At 30.3% G+C, this 15,944-nt stretch overlaps 2 protein-coding genes across 3 annotated transcripts in view; one reads left to right on the forward strand and one right to left on the reverse strand.

The window, feature by feature from the left end:
• LOC109601526 (neuropilin and tolloid-like protein 2) overlaps window positions 1–1,091 on the reverse strand; it is a 198,912-nt gene extending 197,821 nt beyond the window's left edge. For both annotated transcript variants that reach the window (XM_049970590.1, XM_049970589.1), the window contains exon 1: window positions 596–1,091. In XM_049970590.1, coding sequence (XP_049826547.1) covers window positions 596–632 — 37 coding nt within the window. In that variant the 5' untranslated portion in view covers window positions 633–1,091. The remainder of the gene's footprint in view (window positions 1–595) is intronic.
• Window positions 1,092–13,456: 12,365 nt separating this feature from the next.
• LOC109602081 (longitudinals lacking protein-like) lies at window positions 13,457–15,114 on the forward strand. Its single transcript, XM_020018412.2, has 3 exons — window positions 13,457–13,553; window positions 13,701–13,905; window positions 14,180–15,114. The coding sequence occupies exons 2-3, from the start codon at window positions 13,720–13,722 to the stop codon at window positions 14,369–14,371; spliced, it is 378 nt and encodes a 125-aa protein (XP_019873971.1). The 5' UTR covers window positions 13,457–13,553; window positions 13,701–13,719; the 3' UTR covers window positions 14,372–15,114.
• The last annotated feature ends 830 nt before the right edge of the window (window positions 15,115–15,944 follow it).

Consider the following 15,944-nt stretch of genomic DNA (forward strand, 5'->3'; position numbering starts at 1 on the left):
GCTCGTATTTTATGCAATACGTTTTTATTTCTTCTACATATATTTCTTCAAAGTTTGAGCAAATAAACTTCGTTGATAAATAACAGTTTTCCTGTGTTGACTGAAAGTAATATAATGTCTAAATCGAATATTTTTATGCGATACACATCTGCCTCCAGTTCCTTTTTATGTTTAAGGGTATTTCTTACTCTAATTTAACACAACCTTGGATACATATTGAATATTGTTTCGTAGCTATCAAAAATGAGAAATCATTTTATATTGGACTAACGCATTTTGTACAATCGTGTTTGAACTGTTGTTTGCGATAGACTCAAAAACTAATTAATAGTTTTGAAGTATTCATTTCGAGTGGTTTAACAGGCGCAAATATTCGCAAATGTCGATAAAACAAAAATAAAAACAAGCATTTTATATATTTTTTCGGACGTCCATACCAAATAGTAATGGAACGTTCAGTCTGTATGGATATTACGTTAAACGTGACACACATTTTTCCTGATCCGATAGAATTCACGCAACAGGAATATCAGATTAGCATTATATAAATGGGCTTTTTATTATTATTTTCATTTATCACTCACAATCTACTCACCCAATGTCAGTCCAACAGAACATCTCATCGATATCATCAGGGATAATACGCCAAAAACACTGAACACTGAAAATAACTACATTTAAACACGTGAATAACAAGTTACAAAAATAACCGCGCAATTGTACAACTTTTTACACACTTAACACTAGCAATCTTCATCAATGAACGCACAGAACACATTCGAGATAATTAATCGTCAATTCTCAGACAATCGCTGTCGAAGCGGTTTGAACATCAATTGGCCGGTCAGATGCCGGCACGACGATCCGATATGACGACAACACAGCAAAATAAAAACAACAACTTCCGAATAGGCCCCCTCAAAATAAAAAGGAAAAAAAATTCAATTACATCTCCCCGATTCCCCGCATCAAACTTTTTAATTTGTGTACGGACGCACCGCGAATACAAACCGTGCACATGAGAGTCGACGCGTGACGTCGCGACGCTCTGCGAATTCGAAAGGCCGTGTTGTGTTGTGCGTCCGTCTGCCACAGCGTCCGCGCTGAACTGACGTGCCGACTGGAGCGCCTGAAAACGCCTGAAAACGGCTGAAACGGCTGAATGTGGGCCTCCGACACTACTGTGCTTCGCTCTCTCTGTTGCGGTACCCACACACACATATACACACACACACACGGTCGGGCGCAATTCTGCATGGGTGCTACGAGGTCCGGAGACATGGGTTTGGAAAACCGCATTCATTTGAGTATACATACGTACGTGGAGGCATTGTTTTTTATTGTTTTTGTTTATCCAGTTAAAAATTATAGTGCAAGGTATACGATTGAACTTTTCGTATTGTTTGTTTTTTTTTTTGTTTTAAGGAGCAGAAATATAAATTTATAATTTTATAATATAATGTGTAATAATTTAGAAATTATTTATTTTAGAAAATAAATTAAAATACGAATGTATTATATAAAATTATTTATATTATATATTAACTAAAAGTCTAATTTTTATTTTTTCAAAATTTTCATTTTTATATACAGAGTATCCCAATTTAGTTTTGACAATGACATATTATTTCCAAAATTTAAGAAGATACATTTTTTGAAGTAAGTAGTTTCTATTACGATAAAAGTTGCCTTTATAAATAAGTAAAATGATATTTGAGTTTTTTGAAATCTGCGTTGATAATTCATAAACAATTAAACATAAAAAATTAGAATTCCTGCAACAAATATTTAAAAAAAAAGAATACTCTGTTCATATTACTATAAAAATTAATAAAATATACAAACACTGATATTATTATACATTCTAATAATTTAAATACCGAAACAAATTTATCAAAAAAAATTAACATACAATTTTATAATTAAGTATTTAATTAAATAATAAATTACACAAATTTAAAATAAGAAAGTGGCATATATTATTTCGAAATTTAAACAAAAAATAGACAACCAATTTGGAACACTCTGTAGATATTACAATGAAAAAAGAATAAAATATACAAACACCAGCAATTAGAACAAATATTAATATTATTGTAAATTGTAATAATTTATAAATTGAAGCAAATTTATCAAAGAAAAAATTAAATTAATCTAAAATTTTTTATTTTAATATTAAATTATACGAATTTACATTATAAAAGTGACACATATTATTTAGAAATTTTAAGGATAGACCAATCGACAACTGTTTGACCCTACTGAATATTGAGAGAGACATTATGCACGACAAAGAGAGTAAGAGTCTGCAAATTTGCTCCATAGTAGGAAACTTTCACTGTCTCTGTTATGCAAGATGTCTCTCTCAAAATTCAGTCGTATCAAACGCTTTTCGAGCGGTATATTTATTGATATCAGGCAAAAAATGAGATTTCCTGCAATCAACGTTTTAAAAAAATAGCCAACCAATTTGGGACGCTCTGTACATACTATAATGAAAAAAGGATAAACACTATTAATTAGAACAATTAATGATGTTAACACATATTATCTCAAAATTTTAAATTATACAGAATTACATACAGATAGATTAAAAAATTAAACAACTATTAAACAATTATTAGAATCTAATAATGAGTCGGACCCCCTCTTTTATTAAGGCTCTCACTGACGTGTCGTGGCATCGATCTAATGAAATTATCGACACTTTCTTATGTATCTCATCCCACACGAACTGAATCTAACGTCTTTTTCATTAAGAGACTGTGGATTGCGCTGTAAATTCCTTAAACGACGCCTCATTATATCCCACATATGTAAATTCACATGGGAGGAGTCTAGGAACTTTCCTATATTCCTGGCAATATGTCGATGAGCATTATATGCTGAAAAATTAGCCCGAGATCTCTTCTTATGTAGAGATGAAAATAAGGCTCAAAAAGATCATCCACATATCGCTAGGACGTCATATTGCCACTAATTTAAACTGAAGATGACCTTCTACCACAAGCAATAGCACCCCGTACCATTAAACCCATAGTGTTATGAATATGACTCTCCACAGCAAAGCAAGGATCACGTCTTTCTCCACGTCGTCGTCTTACTAACACATTATTATCGTGCCCAAGCAAAAGCGGGATTTATCAGTAAACACAATGTGATTCCATTACTCATCCCATACACCATACGTTCCATTCACCAGTCACTATGTTGGTGCCTATGGTTTGCTGGTAGAAGTAAGTCCAAAAAAGTGAGATAAATTCATAGGCCAAAAGACCTTATATGGAGGTAAACAGATCGAATACACCAATTGACGTACCTTCATCAGCAATCACCCGCGTTGAACTCATATGTCCCAATAATCTAAGACGACTTATCTTGGAGCTCTGTGGTAGCTCTGGGTCTTCCGGAACCTCCTGCTCTACCTCTTCTGCCTCTTTACTCCATGACTGCCAACATCGTATAATACTCAATAAATTCTGTTCAAACACCACGCTATTTCTCTAAATGAAATTTCTGCTTCATGCAAGCCCACTATTCTATCTCTATCAAATTTGCTTAATTGTCTAAAATTATTTCTTCTTTATTCTCTAGATATGCTAAACATTTAGTATAAATGACTAAATAAAACAAATTGTGACAAAATCAAGTACACGCTTGTTTGAAATACCTTAAAGATATCAAATTTTAATCCTTTCTTAATTGAATAGGTACCTAACATATTGGTATATCAAATTTTATGAAAATATGCGTTTTTTATAGTTAATAATGTATTTAAAAAGATTTTTCGGTTTGTCAAATAATAATAATAAAAGAATATTATACATTTTCGAAATTTGCAAAAAGTCAAATTTCGTAGATATTTCAGAAACTGTCAGAGATATGAAAATACAATTTCCAGTTTCAGTCGATTTTTCTGTATCTATCTTTCGGTCAAATACAACCAATTTGAGATACCCTGTACATATTTCAATTGAAATTTAAAATCTACAAAAACTAATAATTTAAATAATTACTGATAATATCATAAATTGTAATAATTCAAAAATTGGAACTAATTTATAAATTGTAACAATAAAGTATAAACCTTTAATTAGTGTATTCACATTTATTTAAATTATTATTAAATTATAAAACTCATTTCTATGTTATATTTAAAATAACTTTATATTATACAATATTATACAGCAGAATTTATGTTCGTGACAACAATTGTTTTTGTTGGTACATAAAAATTACACTAAATAAATTATTAATTGATAGTTAATTTTTTGACATTATACTTTAACTTATTACTTTTATTATTAAAGAAATAATATGAACTATATAAAATATAATTATTATTTACTTAGTTACTGATTTAAAAACACATTTTTTATTTTATTGTTTCGCAACTCCGAAATATTTTAACCACATACTCACTGTTGCATAAGTAGTCGATTTATCATTTTTTTTTTAATGTTTTTTTAAATATACAAGGTGTTTCACAACTTATTCGAAAAAATTTAACCACATACTCACTGTTATATAAAAAGTCCATTTAAAAAAATATGATAAATCGAATACTTATGCAACAGCGAGTAAGTGGTCAAAATTTGTCGGATAAGTTGAGAAACACCCTATATAGAAGGTTAACTAACTGCCATACAATTAAACTTTTAATAACTTTTAATATAAAGACAATTATTTATATAATTAATTAATAGGTATATTATTTTATTTAAATAAAATTTCAAATAATATAATATAATTAAGTGAATAACGGAAACTTAATTAATATTAAATTGTCTACATTTTACTGTTAATTGCAAAACATTTATAATAGATGGATCCTATGAGAATTTACCACAGAGGGCAAATTTATTTCAATCAGATTATATTAAAATTATTAATTCACTTATAGTTTAGTGCTTCTTTTACATCTTAAAGTAAAGAAAGTACTACTTTTATTCATATCACAATAGTATGCACATTTAACAATAAAATATTTTATTATTCCTATATATTTGTTAATTTTCTATATGATTGTTAAGAGTTCCAATCATTTTAGAATTTTATTGTTACAAAAAACAATTATATTCAAAAAGTTTAAGTTAAGTTAATAATATTGTAAATTTTAATAATTTTTTCTATTTACCAAAAAAGCTTTATTCTGGTTACATGCAACAGATCTTAGTTTTTCCATTAAATTGGATGTACAAACTTTTTATGAAGCTTTTAAATTAAATAAGTTTCAAGTGATGAAAAATTTGACACATTTTCAGATTTTCCATTATAACAGACGAAGTTGATCATATCTGAAATTTGATTTACTAGATAGATAACCCATCAAAAACACAACAATCAAGTCTTGTTCTCTTGTCCAATAACACAATATACATCCCTATACATCAAAGAATATGTAAACATTTAATTTATTAATTAATTTAACTAATATATGTAAACTTGAATTATAAATTAAAGTAGTATGAACAAAACATGATTTATTTTTATTATTAAAAAATCCAACTAATTAATTTTTTTAATAATAATATGAGAAAGATGGAAAATGGAATTTTAAAAGAAAATATTTTTATAATTTTTATGATCATAAACCTTCCGTGTTATTAAAATCATGGAAAAATAAATGTAAAAGTTATTTTACGGACGCCCGCTCTAAATATTTTCATAAGGGACATTTTTAAAAATTTCTACATTTTAGATAATATATGCCAAAAATGTAGCTTTATAAAACCTCCCCAATTCGGAAACACTTAATATAAAAAGGATTTTGCATCTGATTGTAAGTCGTCCACATCCATTAGAGCTATTACTTTTTTTATTTAAATTAATAGAGCATAGGGATTAGTGGTAATTTATACGGTTACATGTTTTCCCAGCTTAGAATGAATGAGTTTGTAGAAATGTAAATTACTTTTTTCGAGGCAACGGGGTCGTCGTAACACAATCAATGTTTACTTCGCTAGTCCAATCAATACGTTGTGGTTATTTCTGAAATCAGAACCGGGAAAAATATTGTGATATTTTTATGGAAGCGACATCGTTACGAACAATCAATCACCGAAGACGTCGTCGAATTTACTTAAGTATTCCAAGTAACGTCTTGCTTTAATATCGAACAAAAACAATGGAATGTGTAAATTTTAAACGGTCCAACGAAATCCCCGATGGATGCCGTATCGAATTTAATCGGCTTTGAAATTAAAATACATGAGATGTAAATTGGATCCGTTAATGAAAATGTAAACAATTTGAAAGTTCTTTTTAATGATGACACAATAAACCAAAACACTCCTAATTGAACATTGATTATACATTTGTGTCAATTTGTCATTAAGGCGTTCGCTACGTAAGGTTGCGTTTAAAACCGTTAAGTCTAATTAAAAATGTTTTCGCATAAAATTTTTACAACCCGAGCTCGTCGTTTTCGGCACGGGCAACGGATGCACGAAATTTATTTTTGAGTAAATTATTAAGGTGTTTGTGCAAGACGTAAAAAGTGAAAAGCTCCCGAAGTAATTTGAGGAAACATAATAAAGCTTGCGAGTACACAAAAATGCAAGGAATAAAAATGGAACGGCCAAAATCACGGTCATCATTAAAGTTATAAGGCACATTAAGATGCCATTAAATCAGTAAATTATAATATACAAACTATTTATGCTTTAACTTATTATTATTATAACCGTGTTTATTTATAAAGCGTTAAAAATAAAGTGATAAATTCCACGTGGGTTTAATATTTATGAAATGCCATTATTTTATTTACGATTCAGAAGGTAAATAAAATCCTTTCGTTTGTGAACTGCTTTATTTTAAAGTCTTCTAGGATTTCATTCTTTATATCTAATCAATAGAGTATTTGCGGGATTAAAAATTGTTCCCAATCACATGTACACAAGGAGCTTTTCTGTAAGAATATTTTTATATCAAAAATTATACTTATTCTTTGTTTGATTTGTTACAAATGACAACTATTTAATTTATTTAATAAACTCGTACAGTAGTTGTCCTATATATTATTTTCCGTTATTAAATTCTTTGTTGTTTACTTATAAAAATTCTGGAAGAATAAAGAATTTTATGAACTCTAAAATTATGTAACTTATTAAGAAATCTCGTAGCTTCGCATAAAAACTCTAATACTTGTCATATTTTCATTTAGTCCAATAAATCGAGTTGTAGAAAACTTTGCAGTCGCCGGATGCACAATCCTGCTCAAGTCGATACAGCGAATGTCACCAGTAACATCTAATTACATTCTGGAAAGTTTGCCCGTTTAATGACCACTTTAATATTAAAATATGAATATATGAGGCTTATAGGTGTGTCATAAAAGTAATCCCTGTTAATGAAGTTTGCATGGACATTCGCCACTTCAATTTACTGCTAATTCTGGCGGACCTTTACTGTAATCTGGGGAGGAAAAAGTAATGCTTTAAAATGTGTGCAGTCAGCAACAAGAGCTTTTTACTAAATTCGTTTCAATTTTAGTCGCGCACAAAATATCCCCATTGTAGTCAACTTGAAAGTATAAACTTTTGTGAGTGGTTCATTTGAATTCATTGCAAAAATAATTCGATTCCAATGTGAGAAAAAAAAAACGCCGAAACTTGAATACGTAATTAAAATAATTATTATGTAGGCAAATTTCGTTAGAGGGGGAATGGAATCCCCATTAGTGTTTTAATTGCACGCATTACTCAACGACTAAGTAATTTAAAGGTTTATAATATAATTATGAAGGGTTCCACTTAACAAAGGCCTCATATGCACGGCAAGAATATCCGCGAATGCCGCGTAAATCACGTTATAATGACGAGATACACGGGTAAGGCGTTATTAGCTACACCCTCTTTAACTCCTACATTACTAAGTCGAAAAAGGTTCTTTTTTAGATTTTTTACACAAATAATCAACCATTCAGGCTAAAATTATACCTGTCGAAGCATAAAGAACACCCATACTCCACCGGGGCCTTTAATTACTAACATATGTGTACATTTACTTATTTCCGTCGACATTTGCTCTTTAGCAGGGCTTTCCCTTTAATGAACACGATGCATAGATTTCGTGATTTAATTACGGGGTTAGCCGTTATATCATTCCGACGTTGACTTGGGATATCTGAAGTTTCACAGATGCACAATCCTACGGGCAATCACACTTCAAAGTCATCATAATTTTCCCATCTCCGGCTTCGCTGCCCCACAGTTGCTCACCAATATTATCGACAAGATCGAAACGTATTAATATTAGATTTTCATTGCTACCTTACACAAAATATTAATAAAGCACTCGAAAACATGCATCAGTTGCAATAAACCATTCATCTACTCGCTAATCCCATTGTGTCAATCCGAATATGATACATGGTACATCAGTACGTGAACAATAGGGAATTGTCCAGGTGGGTGGCAATTGTCGAAGGCGTTAGTCTCGAAAAAAGTGCATTCTATGAAGAGCAGGAAATAATCCGGCTTTTATTAATAAAACCCAGTCGACTAGGATGTAATTCCTATTTACCAAGATTTTTAATCGTTAACTAGTCGATAGCAACAGTCCGTTATCATTTATTCATTGCTGAAACTCTGTTTCAGTCATGTGTAAATAAAAATAGTACATTACATTGAATATCTTTATTTTCTGAAAACAAAACCAAATGACTAAAGAGAAAATGAATGTTAATTGTCTTATTTGAATCTAGATCTCGGAATTAAATATTTTGTTATGAATTTAATTGAATTTGTTACTCTATTTTAAATGGAAGCAAGATCACATTTTCTTGATTTATTCACATGCTTGTTTTTCTTATTAATTTCTTACCTAATTTTGATCTATCAGTAGTTGAAATACTTGTAACTGAATATATTAATAAATAAAAGTGTAAAATTTGGTAAAAATGGGTGCCTACGGCAGGAGAATTGAATCCTCCCCATAACATAATTGAACCGCCACCATGTTTCACTGCAGGTATAATAAATTTAGTTTTGTCCATGTAAAATGTTTAACATAAGCTAAATCATCATTTCTTACTAAATTTAAACTCGTCACTAAAAACTGTAGTCCAGTGAATGTGATTCTAAGCAAGTCAAAATTGAACTTTCACATACACTGTTCCCAGAAATTAACGCACCAGACCAATAATAATCGATTATTATTAATATTTTCTGAAAACGGGAAAAATAAACGTATACACTCTTATTTATTTAAAAATAGGTTTTTATTTATAATTGTTACAAAAAATCTTAAAAAACATTGTTTTTATATAAAAAAATAAAAATTAACAAACTTTTATGTTTATACAAAATAAAAAACTTAAGTTAATATAGGGTGTTGCTGTTCATACTCAAAATCTGGGTTCGAATTTCATTTTGGTCCATATTCTCCCAAATTTCAAGTGGAAGACGCTCCACATCCTCTAAGTTATTTGGATGGTTAGGGTGGTACCTTAAACGTCTCCCAAGAATGTCCCAGATATGTTCTATTGAGTTAAGGTCTGTACTGCAAGCTGGCCAGGCCACAGCATTAATCCCAACGTCAGCAAGATAATTTCGGACTGAACTGGTCATGCATTATTCAAGTAAAAAATTTGAACCCATAAAAGGGGCATATGTTCTTCTAAAATGTCTAAAATTAATGTTCAGCATTAAGTTTTCCATTATTTATTACCACCAAATCGGTACGTGCTATTAAAGAAATACTTCCCCACACCATAATTGAGCATACCTTCATTTGACCGTCGAAATACACGAACGCATCTATCGCAGACAAAATTGACGTGCTCTCTAGCCAAATTTAACCGAGATCTGCAATGATCCACAGTTAACTTCTGGTCTCAAGCAAGAACACGGAATTGCAAATTATCTTCCCTGTGTCGTTTGTCGAATAATTTCAATACTTGCTCGAACCCCTTCTAAGTTTTCTAACTCAAACTGTAGTCACTTGTAGTCACAAACCGTTGTCTCTAAGTTAAAAGTCTCAAAAAAAGATCTTGAGCAGGTGTTGTAGCACGATTATGCACAAGTATGGTCACCAGTCTCCATGTACCATTTTAACATATGGATGTATGGGATATACCAAACCGCTTGGGCACACTCATCACAACTTAAATTTCCAGATTGCCGTTGCATATTGACAATTAGCGAAAATTAAAAAGAAAATGGAGATGATAAATGAGTTTTAACGAAACGGTAGGTTACGTCGATAGTTTAACCTCTTGTACTAAGTTACCAGACTCGGTATATTTCAAGCTACCACTTGGCAAGTTTCCCTAAACTTTTTAAAAATACGGGAAACGATTGACTTATTTAGCAGTAAACTTATAGTCATCTCTTCATGTTTCTCTCAGTCTTGGCAACACTAAATTATAACTTTTATTACAGTTTCACACTAAATGATAAAATAATTATAATAAGCAAAAGACTACTAATAAATAAATAATAATATATTAACAGAGAGCAATGAAAGACCATAAAGTAAAGTGCTACTGTAATTTTGTCAATTGAAGAATAATTAATTCATTTCCCAAAAATTACTTGTTTGTGTCAAACTATTTAATAAGTTTCTATTTACCTAGGTAACTATAACCTTTCAATGAAGATTATTTCGATTTTATTAACTTTTAGGCTTTTAAACTAGTCGAAACGGATCGTTGTTCGACACATCCGCCTCTATGTTGATAATTAAATAAAATAAAAGTGGTGTTATTCGGTCGAAATGAACGATCCAGTCCTACCCCGTAAAATTACCTCATCGTTTAACAATTAATTTCCTTTGTGGCACGATTTCCGAACGCTTAAAACACGTCGAGTTCAACTTCAAAGCACTTGCAGAACAAAAAAAAAGGAAAAAACAATGCGTCAGTGGTGTGGGGTATGTTAAAGAGAAATATTTAGTACGGAAATGAAATGTTAGGAACACGGGATGAATATTCGAAACATTCGCCGATATTAAAGTGCATTAGCGGAAGAAAATGCCGGTGTCAAACGAATAGAATTTATATACATATTAGAACGATTCAAATCCACATTTACTTTTCCGGTTTAATACGGAATTTCCCCGATTGCCAGCGGAATAATTGGAAACCAAACACGTAACGTGGAAAATCCGTGCTTTATAAATGGTGTGCCATAAAATTAGAAAACGCACAACAAAAATTAAAATCTCGCACATATTCTGTTAGATTCATTAAATAATTTCTATGGCAAATGAACTAAAACTACATAATAATTTATTTATTACATAACAGTTACATGTTTAAATTTAAATAATGTTAAATAGAACTTTACGAGGTCTTTTACGGTTGCTTTGTCTACATTCTAGGGCCCATAAAATCAAGTTGGCGTAGAATTTCCCCAAGTGAGCGATTTTTTTGGAGATATAAAGTTTAAAAACTATAAAAATATATTAAAAATACGAGCTGTAATACCTTTATTGGTATATCCATATTGTTTGCTATAAAACTAATTTTAATTACGTACTTTTTTATTTTTTAATGGACAACTCATAACATAACATAACAACTTTTTACTTTATAGTATTTCATTGCTCTCTGAATTTAAATCAGTTATTCACTAACTCGGTGATCATCAATGTACAACTCATTCTACTTTCATCTGTGAAAAGTGCAGTTTTCCATTCTTCCGTCCAATGAACATGAGACCTTGCCCATTCCAATCTTTGTTACTTATGGTAAGCCTCGTTATGGTGTTCGTAAAAAAAGCCTGCATTTGCAAGCGTCTCCATACCGTAATTGGAGTGATACGAGTTCCTGTAGCGTTTTCTAACTAACCAGCTAGTTGGAGTGAGGGAACTGTAAGGAACTACTGGTTCTCAGACAAAAATATCGGTCTTCGTCTGCAGTAATTTTCCTTGGTCTATCACTCCTGCGTCTGAAGTAAAGACAATTTGATAAAATCAAGTACATAAGCGAGAAATATCACTTTATGCAACACTAAGCCTACCTGGGATTTCCATGTGATTGACAGTAGATTCCAACATTCCAATTGCTTCACCCTTCTCACCTGAAATTAATTTACGTCGGGACATAATTATCCGAACAAATTTGGACAAATACCTGTGGAAACACTATTCTAATCAATTATAAACTAAATGCACATTGTACTAACTTCTGTAAATTTTTTTTTTTTTTTTGTGATAAATTTCATATAAATTATTTAAATGATCACAGCAGAATAACCAGTGACGGTTCGAGAAGTTTGAATCTAATGAGGTACTGTATATATATATATATATATATATATATATATATATATATATATCCATGTGCATCATGTGCACTAGAGACAGTAAGTCTCCCACCATGGGTCAGACTTCTACTGTCTCTGTCATGCATGATGTCTCTCTCTAAATTCAGACGGGTGTATATATATATATACACCGTATATTCTTGTACCGTATTTGTAGTACTCAAACCGTACCGTAGTGAACATTTTATCATAGTAATTTAAGTTGGAAATACACATTTAACTAATAAAAAAACACCACACTAACTGAAACAGACCATCTAGTTTTTGAAACTGAAAAATCGGTAAGGTTCGAGAACTTCGTTTGTATTAGGAGATATCTCATTAGTTAGAAGCACGTCTTAGCTCCCCTATCATTGAAACAATAACCCGAAATTATATTCTATTTTAAAAAATAAACTCATAATGTATTTTTTAATATAAACATTATGTCAATAAAATCATTTTTATAGGTAAGGCACTCACTCATCTAAGTAGCTAATAACAAGTAAAATAAAAATTTAATATCTCTAACTTTTGAACATGATTTTATATTTTATTATAAAAAGTCATACCGAATTATAAAAATATTCTTATTCTTATCTTATTTCTTCTCACCACCTTTCGACAATATTGAGATTAGAAGAATATTTTTACTATTACTTTATACTAATCTTTTTCCAACGAACAATATTATATACCAGGTTTTCTTTTTGAGAAATAAAGCTAAAGTTAATCAAATAAAATGTACAAAACAGACAGCTTGTTTTAATTTTCAATTTGCTTAATAACAAGCGGTCCCTAAATTTTTGCGACACATTCTGTCTGAAAATTTTACGTAATTTTTAAAAAATTAGTAAAATATTGTTGTACCAACTGAAATGACGATAATTTATCACTACTTCGACTTGATTATGAAATCAAAAAACACCTATATATGATATTTGTGCGTCACCTATCGAGAAGTAGTTTAACGTTGCACACGCCCATCAAGAGTTCTCCACTCTTCCCGTTAAATTGTAATTTATTTTTTGTTAAAAATTATATTTATTTTTTAAAATTAAAAATATTTTACAAATATAAACGGTATCCAATAAAAATCTAGAAAAAAATGAAGCACAGACGTATTGTATTTAACACAAGAAAAAATGTAATTTAAAATTCCCGGTGCGGCTGACAGCCCCGAGGAAAAGAAATGTTTAGCGCTTGCGTAATTTAGTTGTATTGTTTGGCAGAATGCTAATGATTGTGTAAATTGAAATATTTTGGAAGCTATTTTATAACAAATTCACTTAAGATATTCTTGTGAGTATACATATAAATCGCGTATTCTACCGTGACAAATAACGTCCTATCAAACCCGCAATTACGTGAAAAACACGTCGAATGGGGTTATGTGAAAATGAATTTGTATGGTAAACATTGATAACTGTTTGTTTTCTTTTTTCGCAGTTCACAAAATTCTCGTAAAATGGCCGATCAACAGCAGTTTTTCTTAAAATGGAACGACTTCCAAAGCAATATGGTATCTTCATTTCGGCACCTAAGGGATGAAAAGAGTTTTACAGATGTGACATTAGCTTGTGAAGGGCAAACATGTAAAGCACATAAAATGGTCCTTTCGGCTTGTAGTCCTTATTTTAAAAGTTTATTAGAAGTAAGTAACACTGTTTGCACACCAGATTTGAAATTCCATTCACTGGATGTCATGCAATTATATTGTGTGAGTCACAGATTTTTTGAATTCTTTCTTCATTTTTATCAGTCATTATGGTTAAGGTTCATATATTTTGGGTATAATATAATGCCACAAATGATACATGTGTTGGAGATTGTAAACATTATATTTTGAGCACATATCTCTGACAAATTATGATTATCTTGGCAAATCAACTGATAAATCGAAAACATAACGGATTGTTTAATTTCAGGAAAACCCATCTAAACATCCCATAATCATTCTAAAAGATGTAGCTTACAGCCACCTGCAAGCAATTTTAGAATTTATGTATGCAGGAGAGGTGAATGTAAGTCAAGAACAGTTACCTGCATTCCTGAAAACAGCCGACAGACTCAAAGTAAAAGGTTTGGCTGAGGCTCCTCAGGCCATAAAGCGCGAATAAAAGAAATCGTATTACTTAAATTTCTGTACATGTGCAAGGAGATGCATTTGACTGATATAATGATATTTTTATATTGTAAATGAGATGCGCAGCCGAAGAACTGTTTTGTATTTTTGATTTTGATCTGGTCTTTCCGTGTTTTCATCTGAGATGTTGTGTTATTGTGGGGGGTGGTGGTAACACGGAAACAAAGAAACATATTCCACTTTGGACATGTACAGATATGGAAGATATTGCATTCCACAATTTGACTTTTGGGGAGAGCAATATTCGGAAATTTTCCTAATAGGTATAATTTTTTTGTAAAAGATTTTTATATGATTTTGTTTTATAGTTTTATATAAAATAAGGATTTCATTTTAGTTCTCTATGATCTGTTTTTATATCGTTTTTTGCAATATAATTCACTTTTGTGGTTTTGTAATGTTTACCCTGATGTTACCACTATTTACAGAGTGATCCATAGATCTAGATGGGAACAACTGATAACTAGAAATTATTATATTATATTTGATTATAATTTATTTTTTATTCTAACATTTTATGGGAAATATTTAATTATTATAGGATTTTCAAGGAACATTACTGTTATTAGATATTTAAATCCCTTTTTAATTTATGGGCCACCCTGTATTAATTTTGTATAAAAGAAAAACATTTGAGGCATTTTGTATTTATTGACCCAAATATTTGCAATATTTTACTCTTTGTAAACTTGATTTAAATAAAGTATTTCTGACATAGTTTATTGTGTTTCTTTAATTATTTAATCTAAAACAAATAATATAACGAACTGTAAGTATAAATTATAGTAAAAATAGTGTTCACGACAATACAATATTTATAAAAAATCAGTATTTAAAATGTACTTACATGATAGAGTTTGTTGTTTACAAATTTTATGTCAGTAATGTATTCAAGTTGTGTAAAAATATGTGCTTCACTTTTTTGAAATATTTATCTGTTTAGCTTTAAAAATTAACTGCTTATAATGAAGACAATTAAAATTGCTATCAAGATGCTTATGAATAACTGTCTGTAATCTGGGCTGCATATATCGCATAACAGGCACATACATTTTAACTTAAAATATTGAAATAAATATTATTTATAATCATATAAAATACTCTAAAATTGATATTTATTCAACTCATATTTTATTACACATCAGTATACTTCAGCGCCTGTGGAAAATCGCTAATTTTTACATGTACGTAATATGGGGATATTTATAGTAGGTTTTTCCAGAGCCTCAAGACAGATTTGCAAACAAAATCAAAGTAATAGGTATACCCTAATTTATTGTATGCGAGATAATTTATTATGCAGGTTAAATTTTGTCAAGAATCAAATACCCGAAATAGATAATCGATAAAGTTCCAGTGACTATTTTATTTTCGAATAGGAATATAAAATATCAATAAAAAGCATAACTACATAGAATATACATACACCTATTATACATGTTTAAATTACAATATAATAATAGTATAGTAGTACGCTCTTAGCATGTAAAACACATGAAACGACAATACATTGAAAACACAATACCTAATTTGAGTGTATACAGCTA

This window comes from Aethina tumida, chromosome 1 (genome assembly GCF_024364675.1).
Source record: "Aethina tumida isolate Nest 87 chromosome 1, icAetTumi1.1, whole genome shotgun sequence".
NCBI lineage: Eukaryota > Metazoa > Arthropoda > Insecta > Coleoptera > Nitidulidae > Aethina > Aethina tumida.

Bases quoted from the DNA above. Each gene is read 5' to 3' on its own strand.
- LOC109602081 (XM_020018412.2), top strand. From the start codon at position 13,720: ATGGCCGATCAACAGCAGTTTTTCTTAAAATGGAACGACTTCCAAAGC. The intron at 13,906-14,179 runs GTAAGTAACACT...GTTTAATTTCAG, and splicing joins ATTTTAAAAGTTTATTAGAA to GAAAACCCATCTAAACATCC.